This window comes from Phaethon lepturus, unplaced genomic scaffold, assembly GCF_000687285.1.
Source record: "Phaethon lepturus isolate BGI_N335 unplaced genomic scaffold, ASM68728v1 scaffold2031, whole genome shotgun sequence".
Classification (NCBI taxonomy): Eukaryota; Metazoa; Chordata; class Aves; order Phaethontiformes; family Phaethontidae; genus Phaethon; species Phaethon lepturus.
In genome coordinates, this window is record NW_010516745.1 from 37,901 (window position 1) to 54,090 (window position 16,190).

A 16,190-nucleotide genomic window follows, 5' to 3' on the forward strand; every position below is an offset into this window, starting at 1 on the left:
GTGGTGGCGGTTTGATCGGTGTAGCAGGACCTGTGCCATGGCTTCATGTAAATCAGGCAAATCATGCAGTGGGTTATGTATTTGAGCATAACACTTAGATCTCGCTGTGTTTCGTGCTTTCATTTCACAGCGGTCCATTTTTCTAAGTGGCTGTGGGCAACTTGAGGTACTGTTAGGATGTCTGGTGGTTGCCCTGAACAGCAGTGTGCTGCAGTGATTCTGGGCTGCTCTTGGAAATGCTGCCCATCCATTGCAGAGCATTTTTTCCTCAGGAGACTTGGCCTCTGCACTGCTCTTACTGTAAAGCTGAGAGGCTGGAGCCATTTTCACCCCATCACTGCAGACTGATTTCTTTATGGGGATGAGAATGAGTGGCTTGCTTAGGGTTACGCCAACTAAACGCCTTTCCTGGGGCAAAAAAAAAAAATCTTGCAGCAGTTTTTTCCCATTATCAAGTTGCAGCAGTCTACTCTTAATCCTGCTGCAGCTTTGGTAGATAATTTAGCTGTACCTGATTTCCAGCTGTCAACAGGTTTAGTGCCATGTTTGTATTTTTTGCAGTTATTTGTCCCTGCAGTCTTGTAAATGTAAGGCGTTTTTTAGCTTTTTGTTTCTGAACATCTATATAGAAAGTACTTCAGTTTGTCATGCTACTATATTAGCAAAGGAATTAAAATAGGTTAAGGTATAGTATATGAACATGGAATGAATTGAACTGATTTTGATAAAAAGTAATTTGATATTCTTAGGCAGATTTTCAGAGGGTGGAAAACAATTCTTCATAAATACATATTGTCGTGGTAGTCATGCTGAGAATAATTTTGGAAGAAGTGTACCTATAAAAAATTAGGGCACTTAGAACAAATAAATAAGTACAAAATTCTGTATAGTCTGAGGAATTACAGATTTTATAACTTTATCCTTGAAAAACCTCTAGCTATGAAGTAAAATCAAAGGAAGCATTTCATAACAAGTTAAACATTTGTTGTATTCGTAAAGCTGTTCTGCTTGATGGTTTAAAAACACTAAATGGTAATTATGATTAGACTTCTACAATATTTAATTTGTTTTGGTTTTCGAGGTGGTAAGTACTTATTATTCTGTGTTCTGATATTTAGACAGTTTTAACTCATTTTTTGTACATTTGAAAATACGTTATGATTTAAATTAAGAAAATTGTAATGTCTGTTCTCATTTGTTGTGTGTGCTCTTAGAAGTGATAAGGTTCTAATTAATACATTTCTTGTAACAGATGTACCAAGTCTAATATTAGATGATAGTGAAGATGAGAATGCTTCATCAATTTTTGAGACAAGCTGTCACTCAGGATCACCAAAGAAACAGTCATCAGCTGCTATACATAAACCCTACCTTCATTTTACAATGTAAGTGTTTCTCTAAATGCGTATAGCCAGATAGATAAAACCATGAAATTCTTACATCAGGAGAGGTAACGAAGATGATCTTTTGCTTTGTGGTGGCAACGGTGTTCTGTAATAGAATCATGTAAGCGTATGGACAAGAGATTTAGATATGCGAGTGGTCTTAGGAAGGGCCACATCCTAGACACAGTAATCAGAAATATTTTGTAACATACAGGTGTAGCTTAGAGTTAAGGATGTTAACAGCAATTCTTAATTGTAACAAACCATTTTGATTTGAAAGATTAAGAACTGGGAAAAGAGGTGTGTAAGAATATTTTGGAGGGATTGTTTTATCTTGATCTAAAGTATTATTGAGCTTCAGTGTGTGCAGCTGTTCGGATGCATTATATAATCAATGCATTCAGCATTTCTGACATCTTTTTTTCATTGTTTTTCATGGAAAGTTTCAGGGAAATGGGAATTTAGAAAGTGAATGTGAAATTTTCATGAGTCTTTCCTCTCCTTTGTGTAAAGTCTTTCCTTTCCTTTTTATAAATTCCAAGTTATACAAATTGGTGTGGCTACAGTAATTAAAAATAAAAAACTAGGAGTTTGCTAAATAAAGAGAATGAGGTTAGGAAAAATGTTCAGTAGTAGTGCTGTTTAGTAGAGCCATCTTGTGGAAAACTGCTAAAAGTTTTGTGCTAAAGGGTAATGCCAGAAGAGCATTTGTGGAAATCGAAGCTTAAAACTAAGGATTTAAGTTCAAATAGTTTGAGATACATAGTCAAGTATTTTAACGACAAATTAAACCTTTTGTTGTGAGGTCAGGAGGGGTGAACCCAAAACCAAAAACTATATGTATTTGTGTGGATGTGTCTAAATAAAATAATCTCAAAGAGTATGTTTATTTTTGTAAAGTATGTAAGCTTCCCTTAATCTATTTTTCTGAGCATTTTTGATTGCTATCTGTGTGTGTAACCTCCACCACTAGAACTGAAGAGTCAAAGGTCAACCATGTCCATAGCTGTTACAAAATGTTTGACCTGAAATAAAAACGGCCAGTCTTGTTTCACTGCCTGAGCTGATTGATGTGCAGGTAAAAATGCCTTAATGAGAGAAAATGCAAATTAATTAAAAACCTTTCTTGTTTCATAATCAGTTCTGTATAAATGGAAGAGACTTTTAATGGAAAAAGCTAATGCTTCTCTTCATGTCTCAGTCATCTCCAAAACAGGGCAAAAACCTCCAGCACACTCACTCACACCCTCTTTCCCCCCTTCCCCAAATCCTTGTACGGAGTCCTTAGGATTTCTTTTCAAAAGCAAATCCAAAAAACAAGTTTACCTTTGCAGTTTTTCCTTTAAAATCTTTCTTCTGTCTGGAAATCTACTGAACAGAAGTGTATGAATAGGCTAGAATAGAAGATGAATAGTGGTTTTATTCAATCCTACTTCAGGTACTATTTCTTAAATAAACAAAATATTGACATATTAGGTGGTTCCTGGAAATCTTGGGTAGCACTTACGGAATTAGTGGATTGACCTGGGATTCCTGAGGCTACTGAAGAGATGTTTTAGTAGTTAGGACTGAACTAGACATGATTAAATAGATAACCTTACCATTAAGTCTTTTTTATATGATCAAGGTACTGGTTTTAAACAAACTGCTTATAATAAAATTTTCATTAATTTAATATGCGCATAGCTTTGCAGAGATGAGTTTGAATTAAATTGTTCTGAAATCAAAGAAGAGACAAAGCTGGAGTCATTGAGACTTAGAGTAGCGTTTGAGTACAGTAGAGTTAGTTGAATCTTTTTATGCTATTGTAGGAAACTACCCATTACTCAAAGTCTTTTGGATTCTAAAATACCTTCTTATATCCAACCATTGGTAACGTTGGCTTGTTAATTGTATTTTGATTTTGTACTGTTATTCTCTTGCAGGTCAGCTTATCACCAGCCAACCTCCTACAGACCAAGATTACTGCTATCTGGAGAGAGAGGTTCGGGTCAGACTTCGCACCTTGCTCCAGCACTATTGCACACTCTTGAAAAATTCTCTGTACACAGGCTAGATCTGCCAGCACTTTATTCAGTCAGTGCCAAAACGCCTGAAGAATCATGTGCACAGGTGACATTTCAGAATCTCTTGTAATGAGTAAATTCTGTAATTCTAGAACAGATTAGTTGCATCATTATAAAGGCAGCTAACTGGAATGTAACTTAAAAGCCAGGTTTTCATAGGCTCCTTCTATTTTCATGTTTAAAAGAAAGGAGTCTCTAGAGGGTGACTGAGATCCCTCTGCTGAATAGTGAGAGTAATTACATTTTTAACTTGCCCCCGCAGTCACATACCTAATGTCAAGTAAGCTTAATCTGGGTATTCAGTTCCTGATTTTCATTTTATTACGTTGTGTATGAATTAGTGTGCTGTGGTTCTAGGTTCACTTAATTTTAATTGTTTTAGGTTTCAAAATAGTTTATGGTGGATTTTGCATGGATTGCAAACTAGTTTAATTTTAATCTTTATTGCTCAGTCTTAGCAAGTTTTTAAAACATACGTGACAAGTGGCTGGTTTTGGTCTCCCTAGCACATTGGCATAAAACAATTGAATGATACAGCGAACAGTCACAAACAGTTGTTTTGGAAAACCTTTATCGTTAGGATAATTTTACTTTACTGGAGCATTTTTATATACAGTGCTACAAACATGAATTGTTTCCTCTTCCATAAGAATTTTATTACTTACAAGTGTGTGTGTCTTTCTATATAAAAAATACCACTGTTTCTTTTAATTAGATCTTTCGTGAAGCTCGAAGAACAGTACCAAGTATTGTTTACATGCCTCATATTGGTGATTGGTGGGAAGCTGTCAGTGAAACTGTGAGAGCTACTTTTCTAACTTTGCTGCAAGATATACCATCTTTCTCCCCTATATTTCTACTGTCTACCTCTGAGTCCATGTATAGCGAATTGCCTGAAGAGGTAAGTTTGTTGTGGAAGGAGGCATTGTTAGGAACCTATGTGCTCTTCAGAATGTTTTGATCATGGGAAACATTCTGTTTTGCACTGGTTTTCTAATGCACTTTAAAATATGTCAAACTGAAAATGTAATAATAATTAAATGTTTGTAACTTTATTTAATGAGGAATGTACATACATATTACTGATTTTCATAATCTCCATGCTACTTTGGTGAGAAGACAAAATTGTTCATTTTGTCAGTTGTTCATTTTGACAAATTACTCCAGTGTAATTAAATGCAGATTTAGTCTAAAGGTGTAACCTTTAACTCTACATATTCTGAGGTTCAGGATGGGGGAGGGGAGTCCTATTTTTTCCCCAATATTTTCTATTTTGTTGTTTTGTTGGTTTTTGTTTGGTTTTGGTCCGCCCCTGTGTTGTGTGTGTTGTCGTCCGTCCCCCCACCTTCTCTTCTTTTCACTGCAGAGGTGGCCATTGTTAGGATCATAGGATGCTGCAAGTTTGGTTACTACAGAAAATTCAGTGGGGGCTTGCAAGTATTTGTTTTTCCTAGGCTGCGTACAGAGCTTTGGGTAGAGTCTACTGTCTTTTTTTTCTGTGGATAATTTTGAAAAGTTTGTGACTAGTTTTTTAATATGGTCATTAATCATATATTTTTGAGTGAGGGCTTAATTTTCATACAACTTCTTCTTTTTTTTTTAGGTGAAATGTATTTTCAGAATCCAGTATGAAGAGGTTTTTTATATTCAAAGACCAAGTGAAGAAGACAGATTGCGATTTTTCAAAGGGTTAATTCTTGATGAGGCAGCAATGCCCCCACCAAGAAGGAAACAGGCTGGTAAACTGTTACAGTAAAACCAGTAATAATAATGTCATCTGAATGTTTTCTTTTGTGATAGTTTCCTTTTTCAAAAGGTGTGGGTAAATGGCAGTGGGTGTAGTTAACATTTGACTGTGTCAGTCAGTACCCAGAATAAATTTTGTGCATTACAGTTATCAGTTTTGGAAAATGGAGACCTGTGGGGTTAAGGATGCAGATCGATGAGACAGATTAAATATATAATGAAATTTGGAGTGGCATAATCCCGAGAGCCACTGTTGTTAATATTTCTATTGTCTGGCTTCTTGTTTTTTTCCCTAGCTCTTCGTGCTCTGGAAGTTCTTCCTCTTGCACTGCCATGTCCTGCCCGTGAGCTGTCAGAAGCAGAAAAACAGCGAATGGAGGACCAGGAAGAGAACACATTGAGGGAGCTGCGGTTGTTTCTCAGGGATGTTACCAAGAGGCTGGCCACAGACAAACGCTTTAACATCTTCAGCAAACCGGTGGATATTGAAGAGGTCTTGTTTCAGTAATGTGCAAACAATGAAGTTGAAACTATTAGAAAAAGAATATAAATTTAAAAAGGGAAATGGATAAGTTAATAGGAAAAACCGATGTTTCATCCATAATCTTTCTAATCTAAAATGCTGATTTTTAGCTGGTGAGATAGTCACAGCATCATCTGTGATGCACGGAGTTGGAGCATGTTCTTTGGCTATACCAGTGACCTATGGAAAAACCTTGTGCACTTCTGTCTCTTTTATAACTGAAATCAGCATTTAAAAATGCCATCACTCCTATCCCTACCAGTGCTCTTGAAATATTTGAAACCGTACATATAATTCTTTAATAAAAGCTTTCACAACACTGCAATCATAGGCATGATAATATTGGGAAAATGATCTGTGTTCTGTGATGTATTCAGCATTAATAGTATTGTTGAATAATTTCATCAGTAATGCTTGTGGATACCATTAATCACAGATGGTAGCCCATTATAAGGCATTAACTGGTCGATTATGGAGTGTGCTAACTGATGAGACAGTTCGATCTGTAAATCTATTTTCAGGTGCTGCTATATGAATAGAATTATGTTCGGCCTGACTTTGAGATCAAATGGTGGCCCACTGCAAGCTTTGCAAGCTTGCTAATTAAAAAAAAAAAAAGAATGCTTAATTGCTTCTGAAGAGAAGCATCTCTTTTGGAAGACATTAAGAGATAAATATGGGACATTAAAAGTACAGCATTGTAGAAAGCAGGTTTGCAAGTGTAAATTCCATGCAGGGTGGAACAGGCATCTTTCATGGGCCCATGCAGTCCTCTCTTAATTGGAGCTTTCTGTAGCTGACTGTTTTTGAAAGACTTACAAGAGATCTTTAATGTGGCAACTTACAGTGCGAGCATGGTCTGAGCAGAAACTATTCATTTATTTATTTATTTAAAAATGAAACTGCTTAAGAGTTCCATTATTATAGGAAACTCTTCATACTGGTAGTAATGGTATTTTCTTCCCCCAAAGAACTCGCAGTCTAAACTTACGTGAATAAGGGTACATAAAGAGAGAATAAATTACTGTCTGTGTTTTGTCAATGAAGAATTGAAATGTGACCTTGTTATATGAAGACTTGCCAAAAATATATCACAGCACTAGAAATTAAATTTAATCCTTTTTGTCCCACCTGGTGCATTTAAGCACAGAACTATCCTTTCCTTTTCTACCAGCGCCTGTCTGCTTCACTTTCTGAGAAAATGTGTTGAGTTCATTCCACTCCTACTTGTGTTGCAGAGAATGCTGTTACGTGATAAGTCAAGGATTTTCCTGACTAATTCAGCAGCAATGTTTATGATTTCCAGTGAGGATTCTTTCTGATGATGTGCTAACAAGAAAAGGAAGCCTGTGGCTTGGCTTTCTGATCACTGAACCAATTATCGTCATGGTTCTATAGTGGGAGACAAAAAGAGAATTTTTGCCATTTTAATTTTTCATCATAAATTTCAATGTATATATTTAAGGAATTAGTTGACAGACTGCTGTCCACTGAAGTAATGCATTAATGTTAGTATACGTTGTAATACATTTTTATATGAAAGTCTACAGATACGTAAAAAAAAAATAATTCTTATGGAGCCATTATGGCTTCATCTGAATATGTATTTAACTCTTCAGTATTTTAGCAGCCACCGTCGTACATGGGTGATTTCAAAAGAAAAAACACAGTATTGTTTCTGAGGCTGCCAGTATTTTTATTTGATTGTGATCTTAATCACATTGAGACATTGAAGTATATACTTTCCTTGTAGTAAAAAATAAATTAATAGATTTTTTGGTGAACTTTGTTACAGCAGCTGTGCTGATGCATTTGAATTTCAAGCTTGAGCCCCTTATGGTACCATTAATTTCATTAAATACTTTTTAGTGTACCCTAGTGGTTGCCAGTTACAAGCTATGCTTATAGTAAGCTGTGAACTGTAACACAAGGCTTTCTCTTTAGACTGCCCTTCTGTATAGTCAGTCTAATGTCTTCAATCGATAAAACCTGATTTTTTTGTTGAATGAGTGATGGAAGGAATTATTCAATAGAAGATATTTAAAAGCTGATAATTTGACTGTTCAGTTTAATGAGAACTTTACCTACAAGGTGAACAAAATACACCTTCCCTAGTTTTTCCTAGGGTTTTGAGTTAGGCTGATTGTTTCTGTCTTTGTAATCCAAGACAGTGTTATAACACTATTAAAAAAAAAAAATTAAATCAGTCTAAATAAAATTACAATTACATTTATGTTAAAATGTGTTGCCTCAAAAATATCATTAATTTTGAAAGATAAATTGGTGACCTACTGAAGAAAAAATAGCTTTGGAAGTCCTATGTTTTTAGTCTGATAAAAGTTCTGTTTTCAACACAAATTTGTTTAGAAATCAAAATGTTTAGTTAATGTATTAGAGCTAAGCATGTGGAATGAATAAAAGTACAAAGATGTGACATTGGCAATGTTCAAATGGGACGCTTATGGTCCTGTGTCATTTCTGTATGCTGTTTGTTTGTAGGTTTCAGATTACCTTGAAGTTATCAAAGAGCCAATGGACCTATCAACAGTAATAACCAAAATTGATAAACACAACTACTTAACAGCCAAGGATTTCCTAACAGATATTGACCTGATCTGCAGCAATGCATTGGAGTACAATCCAGACAAAGATCCTGGAGGTAAGGACCTACTTTGTTTTGGCCTACCTAAACATGAAAGCCTGAACCTGAAGGGTGTTTAATCATATGTTTGGTTACTATTCAGGCATTTAAATAAACTGCATGCTGTGTGATAATTAGGAGAAGCAAGTCGTAAGGGTCTGTGCCTCTAGTGTTCTGAGGCATGTAGTGTACTGGAGGATGTTATGAGAACAGGAGAACTACAGCATTCAGAGTTGTTTCTGATAGATTAGGTTTTGTAGATCCTTTTCAAATTTGATAGCTCCTTTTCAGTGAATAGACTTTTTATATGCAACAAAACCCCAACGTAATTTGGAGAGCTCTGGAGAGAATCCTGCATGCAATCTGGTAGTGGCCTGCTTTATTTCCACATTGGCTTAAAGCATGAAATTCACACACAGAAATTAAGAACTATGTATTTGGGGGTAGAAATAAGACAGGATAAGTCATCAAGCAAGGAAGTCTGTTGCAGCTGATTAGGAGAGATTAGAAGGTATTGTCATGACAAAGTGTGATGGGATGCTTTCAATTAAAATGGAATTTGTAGATTGAAATGCATGTAAAAGCTGTTCATGCTCAAAATGAGGGAAAGAACATCTTGTCTACACTTTGCTTGGGCCGTCTTATAGTGTACATTGACAAAAGAAAGCCTTTCAATTGGCAGCTTCTAGGGTTACCAATAAACAACAATAAAAAAAATCCTCTTTTCATGTATTTGTATTTAATGTATGTGATACTTGGAAATCTGGGTCCATCTACAAATGTAGTCCAATGTATTAAAAAGTTTTTCATTAAATTTTGTGAAATCATTTTACCAGGTTAAAGCCTGGTTTTCTGTACTATTCTTGCTTCTCAAATTTTCAATTTTCTGAGATCTGCAAATGTCTCATATGTGGACTAGATACAATATAGTCTGCTTGTTTTTCACACTTGCCTTTTGAATCCAGTGCTGGTTCATATCTGTGGAAAATAAACTTTATTTCTTCAATTTATGATGCATTTTGTTCTAAAACTAAAAAAAATACTTTGATAAAATACAGCAAAAGGTTTTCTGTCTTCTTGATAACACACTTTTGAGGACTTCTAATGTGTAATTGATGTGAACTAATCAACACCCTTGATGGGATTCTGAGTGTCTCTGAAGAGTGCCTGTTTAGAAGATAAGGACTGAGACATACCTCCTGCATGAGACTGATGCATGTTTGTCACTTAGTGATGGGCTTTGGGAAAAATTGTCATTAATATACACCCTTTGTTCTCATTTTTAGGCCATTTGGATTTGTGGGCTTGGTTGTTTAATTCTAGGGAATATAGTCTGAAGAGGTTTTTTGAAGTTTTAGAGCAGGTGTTACGGGACTACAGACTTATAAGGTCAGATCTGCTCAGGATGATAAACAACACGCATTGCAGGTTCAGTGTGGCAGAAACATAAAATATCAAAGGCTGCTTGGGGAACATTTAGTGGCAGAAGTTTTCACTGAGCTTGCGCAAAGAGAAAGAGTCTTAAGAAATAGATCTAGGGAACCAAAATAGGGGTAAAATATCTAATATATAATAAAATAAAACAAAGGTTTTCCTTGCCATGAGGACCAAGCTGGGAGAAATTCATGTGGATATTTCTAGGTTAAGTTTTGGATTGGAGTTTCTTATCATTTAGTAGGTGATGAACGATAGTTCTGTCCTCTGCATTGTCAACAGTTGATGGTGTATTGCACTTATGACATGGAAGACTTCTTGAGCTGTTGTGCTGTTTTCAGCAGTGTATTCATACATCGCGTCTATTTTGAGTACGCATTACATGCGTTCAGATGCGTTAACTGAATATTAACCTGTAAATGTTCACATTCCTTAAAGCTGGGCATATATGCTTGCCTCTGCTTCATGCTTGAATTTGCAGAAAGATCATACTGTACCTGGCTCTGTCCTGTTGTTAAGTAGGAAAAGCAATTGGAGTATCAGACAAGCTGATTGTATATGCAGTACAGATATTTAAAACTGGCTGCTTTGTTGGTTTTTTTTCCTGGCACTTTGCTATAAAATTTCAGGTAGGTTATATAGGAAAATAGTTTTTGTTTGGTTTGGGGTTTTTTTTTTTTTCTTTTCCTCCATTGTTTGACCGGGAAATGTTCTTAAAGGCTTGAAAACATAACCAGTGTGTGTTAGACATAATAGTATTTGCCTCTTTGAAGCGCTGTCTGTGGGAAAGTCTTGCCCATCATGGGGTTAGATTAGTAGTTCAATCAAATACTCCTGATATGTTTTTTTTTTTCCCCTTCTATTCCCACCTTCCCCATCCCCACCTCTTTCTTTCTTTTGTGAGGGCATCTTAAACTTTATTATCTGACCAACTTTTCAAAGTCTGATATTGCAAAATTATATTTGCAAAGAATGTGGTATATTTTTTGTGATCATAAAACATAATGCTTCATAAATATATGTGGGTAAAAATTTCTAGTTTACAGTTGATTTAAGTAGCAGTAGATTTCCCCAGAAAACATATGTAGGGCTCATTTGAGCTAGATACTGGATATTCTTTTTCACTCAGCAGTTTTTCCAGCTGTAAAATTTGCTGTTTCTAGAATGATAAACCTTGTTTAATAAATGTTCACTGATATTCTTAATTGTTGTCTTTAGTGATTATAAAAAGAGACTAAATCTGCTAATTGTATAATATGTTGTAGACATTAATGTTGATGTTTGCTGTTGAAATACTTCCCTCAGCTGGAAAAAGTAATTCACTATTAACAAATTAAATATGTTTCTACTAAAGGCAAACAATGAGTGTTGTAGGTTTCATTGAATAGCAACATTTTAGATGTCAATTTTCTCCACATATGGGCTTACTTTTTAAGTTACAATTACTTTTCAAATTTCAACAGCGTTGGAATAATTTCTTTTGTGTGTTTCAAAGGTATGGGAACTGGTCTTCTCTGAAAAAAAATGTTTTTTCATAAACTGCATTTGGGCTTCCACTGTGGGCAATATTTTTTTTGTCGTGTTCCCCAAATAGAGATGAAAATGTAGCAAACTCGAGGCTTGTTTTTTGCCAGTTATTTTCAGTGGGTTAAAATGGGAAATAGCTATTCAATATAAGCAATAAAGTAATCTGTTTTAGCACAGTTTTGCATTTTCTAACAGTTGTTAAATAACATTAAGCAATAATGTAAGGTTAAAAAAAACCCAAACCAACTAAACGGGAGGAATATAAGCAAGCTAGGTCTACCTTACAGATGCAGGAGACATCCAGTATGATTTTGCAGGCAGTATAATTGTGTGAATGTTCCTAGACCCCAGTGGGCAAATTCATTCCTGGACATGTCTCTTGGTACTTTTGGGACTCTGCGCTGTACTCCATTATACTGTGTAGATCTGCCTATGGAAACTGGCTGCACCTGCTGATTCTATCAAGTTTCTAAAGATTGCAAGTTAATTTAGGTGTGTTCATCAATTGCTGTTTGCATTTGTTTATAAATGCCACTATTGATTAAAGTAACAATTTGTACTTCTGAAAACTCCTGTATCTCTTAAATAGCTGGGTTGTGATTTTTGAGCATGCTATGGTATTGATCTGTCTATACTTTCATACATTTGAAATATTTCCCACTTTGTTGTAATATACAATACAGAAGAACATAGAAATGGTAAAGAATTGGCATAATTGCAATAAAATTGGCAAGTGTGCTGTCCTGTTTTCTAGATAAAATAATTAGACATAGAGCATGTACTTTGAAGGACACTGCTCATGCTATCATTGCTGCTGAACTGGATCCAGAATTTAATAAGATGTGTGAAGAAATCAAGGAAGCAAGAAGAAAAAGAGGTATGTTTGACTTCATTTATCATAACACAACATCTTTAGGATAGAAAACAGAATTTACAAATGTCCATATAAAAATTCAAGTTTAAGATGAACTACAGAATATATGTTAGACTCAGGTGGTGCATGTTAAAGGATGACTGAACTTGAAATGTGTCTACTTTTTCCAACTATGTGAGCTGGTCTGATAAGGCACCATCCTTCTTTTTTAAAGAAGGATGCATTGCCTACCGGTACAAATAGTATTGTAGAACATAGTGAACAGATAAATGCTGGGATTGCTATACTAACTCAACATGTGAAACCATAGCTGTAGTCTGAAAATGCCATGTAATGCAGTATAATAACAATTATGATAAGGCAGAATGGCATTTAAAGCAGTGGATTTTCAGTTCACCCTGGCATGTGCACAAGTGTACTTTTGATGATAATCTGTTGATTTTTTGGATTAACAAACAACTATTACATCCACGTTGAGGGGAGCATGAGGTCAACAATCTGATAGTCCAGAATCGGGAAATACAGCCCCCTACATTGGAGGACATCACTGACTTAGGTTATGTTTAAATTAGTGCAGTTGTTTTCCACTTGTAGTCCATAGACCTCCAAGTCTGTTGTCAGCTTCTAAAGTGACCACAGAAGGTAATCAAAAGCCCAAACATATTCCCAGTAGAGCTTTGTTTACATGAAAGATTCTGTACCTCCGTGGAAAATTTTTAAAGTTCTGAAAGTTGAAAAAAGTTGAAAATCACTGAACTATAACATTAGAACAAAATTTCGTGATGATTTTAGGGATTACTGATTTCAGTAATTCCAGTTTTACCTTGGCAAGTTATTTACTGCTTTGCCTCCTGCTTTGGTAAAAAACTGCATTATTTGATTTCTAGGCTGGTCTTAACTTAGAGCTGCTCGTTCTTGAAATACTTCTGTCAGTAGATTGAAGACCTTTTATTAATAAATTTCTTTGAACTAATCAAGTATCTGTAGGCCTTTTCTTCTTCAGATTAAAACAGATACAGTTCCTTTTATTTTCCCATTCAGTCATGCATTTTTTTGTCTTAATTCTGTACAAACTTCCAATGTGTGTCTTGAATTGTGGATAAGAGAACCAATTGTAATTCACCATGGTTGTAAAATAGAACTAGTATAATGCCTTCATTTCTCCTCTGTACTTTTCTATTAGAAGTATAAGAATATTCACAATTCTGGCCTTAGTGTCATGCTGTGAGCTATGCTCAAGTTAATTATCCATTACAAGTCCCCCATGATTGTTAAAGGTTATTGCTTCCGAGGTTAAAGTAACTGTTTGTAAGAGCTCTTTGTTACAAAGACTGACTAGTTGTCAGTCCCTGGCAACTAGAGGTTGTAGTCCCTCCTCACAAGTCTTACAAGAACTAACTGGGAAACTGCCCTTCTTTTTGTGGCAGTGACCAAGTAATACATATTTCTAGGGGCAAAACCTGCACACCCTGTTGAAGGAGGTGAGTTTTCAGAAGTCATAATTTAAGGCTGATGGTGTCATGCAAGGAACTTGTTAAATTAAGAAAAAGAAGGTACTATTGGTGTTAAGATGCTGATTAGTGGACCTTCAGAGGTAGGTAGGTGATTAGCAGTACCAGTTTGTGAGTGACAACAGCTCACATACAGCAATGTGTTTCAGTGGGTTTCAAAGTGCATTCTGTGTATCGGCGTGGATACTGTTACAGTGTCACAGATACCTGCAAGTCACATTTCAAAGATGCTCATCCTTCTGGACCACATTGTGGTGGTTTCACAAACAAATGAGCTCTGCAGCTTGTCCAGCTGCAGAGTGTGGAAGGCTAAGGTCACTGACTGGATTAGCAAGGACAGAAGACTTGGAATGCATGGAAGAAGCTGTGTTAGATTAACTGGTTATGAACAAAGAGTGAAGAAAAATGTAACTCTTGAGGTCTGAGAAAACCTCATACTGTAAGGCAAGCACAAGAGGTTGTCCTATCCCTGGATCAGGATTTGTGTCCAAGATTGTGGTGTAGAACATCAAGAACATGGTGTTTCAGACACGTAGTCTTGGCACTGGTCATTGTAATGGATGGAAGGGATGTGAATGCTGATCAACCTTGCCATTACTCCCATTTTACTCTACAGAATATGCCCATCAAGACAGCAGGTCAGGAAAATCACAATGCATCTGCTGGTTTAGACTTAGACGTGTACCTTGTTTCGGAACATTTTGGACAAAGGTCGCAAAGACATATACTTGCATTTTCTTCTTCTGATTAGAAAAGGTTATTAAGGATTTATTAAGGTTATTCATCACCAGGTTATTAAGGAATTTATGGTTTCTTCTTTGGATTGATTACCAGATGGTATGGCATAGAAGTGACCCCCACATTCTCCTTCTTCCTCTCTGCTTCATAATAGTGTATTTTGAAATAATGGAATGTTTCAGTGAGGAAATACTTGAGGAAACCTGTGTAAGTAGCATAAGCTATGCCTTTTGCTGACCAAAAGCTTCGTACATCTAGTCACCTAAATGCACGGGTGGTTGCTCATACCAGGCTATTTGCCTGAGTGGAGCTGCCCGATGAACTCATGCTGAATCAGGCAGCCAGCCTTTTTGCCTGACCAGTGTATGAGACAAAGTGGTGGGGAATTGAACCCTTAAGTATTTCTTTTTAATATCAACAAGAGATGTCCAAGCAAGGCCTTAAATGAATGTTGAGACTGAAATCACAGTCGATGTGCTTCACTGTGTGATGCACAGCAGGCTTTTTTTCAGCTCAGAGTACCCTAAGCTTCTCTTTTAATCTTCCTTTAAAAGTGCCAGATGGGCATATATACAGTCTGATGGGAAAAAAACCCCAACGTTCAGTGTCCACATTTCTCTGCATATATGTCTGGACCCAGCTTGGTAAAAGATCCTACATTAAAGCCTTACCAGAGTTAAAATTCTTAGCTTGCCAGCAGCACTTTTGTGAAAGAAGGCCAATAAGAGTGGGACTATGAAAGAAAAGTCCAGCCTTATGATATGAATCTGATAGCAGTTCTTGGACTAAATATAAAGCTTGTACTAATACCTGCTCAGAAGAGATCAAGGTAGTATTGCAATCACAGATTGACTTAGAGAGGGTGGCTGTGGCCATCAGAAAGGAAGCTTGTCTTCTGACAGAAAGAACATACCCTATAACTCGATTAGATATTGGCCAGCATTTTCTTGGCTACATTTGGAAAGACTTCAACATTCAACATGAGATTTGGGTGGAATTGAGCAAGCTGATCTGCATGAGGCTTCTAATAGATTATTTGGAAATGTTATCAAGTGCTTCTGTCTGGAATCACAGAGGAATTTGGAAGGCAAGTGACACATAGTTGTAGACTTTTTAATCTTTACCCAGGTGAAAAGTCATTGATTTTCTGAATTGTGACATGTATTAGCTCTTAATTTATTTCCAGGATACTGAAGATTAAAGTTAAGGCTAAAAAGCTCCATATCCATTTTCTTCACAATTCTCTTGGCAAGTTATTTAGCAATCCTACGTAGTTTTAAAATGGAAGGTATTTTCTACATCACATTCGTTTTCCTCAACTTTTTTGTTTTTTGTTACATCTGCCATTTTTACTTAGTACTGAGACTGGTGACCAGTCTCAAAAGAAGTACTGCAGTGTAACAGAGTAATAAACTGTATAATAAAATTAATATCTAGAAGTTAAACTAGAATTTCTTGTTCTTGTATTACTGAAATGAGCTGCTGTTGTTGAAAGATGGTATGTCTAAGGATAGCAAGTTCTAAGATGATAAATTGAAAACAATATATACTAGATAACTGGAATTTGCAGCTTCTTGTTGAAACCAGCAGATAACAAGGTAGAAGTGGTGGATATTTTGAGTAATGAAATAAGTTTGATGTGCAGTTTAAAGTATTTTTAATGGTACATAGAAACTTACGCTGTAACTGTTGACTGTTAGGTGAGAGTTCCTTTGTGAATCTTTTAATTTCTGCATCCATCAGTT

General features: G+C 36.0%; 1 protein-coding gene across 1 annotated transcript in view; it reads left to right on the forward strand.

Moving 5' to 3' along the window:
* ATAD2B (ATPase family, AAA domain containing 2B) overlaps positions 1-16,190 on the forward strand; it is a gene marked incomplete at both ends in the record, with an annotated part of 56,671 nt that overhangs the window by 24,588 nt on the left and 15,893 nt on the right. The window contains 7 exons of the mRNA XM_010296149.1: positions 1,253-1,385; positions 3,311-3,497; positions 4,167-4,352; positions 5,055-5,190; positions 5,494-5,690; positions 8,220-8,379; positions 12,077-12,199. Coding sequence (XP_010294451.1) covers positions 1,253-1,385; positions 3,311-3,497; positions 4,167-4,352; positions 5,055-5,190; positions 5,494-5,690; positions 8,220-8,379; positions 12,077-12,199 — 1,122 coding nt within the window. The remainder of the gene's footprint in view (positions 1-1,252; positions 1,386-3,310; positions 3,498-4,166; positions 4,353-5,054; positions 5,191-5,493; positions 5,691-8,219; positions 8,380-12,076; positions 12,200-16,190) is intronic.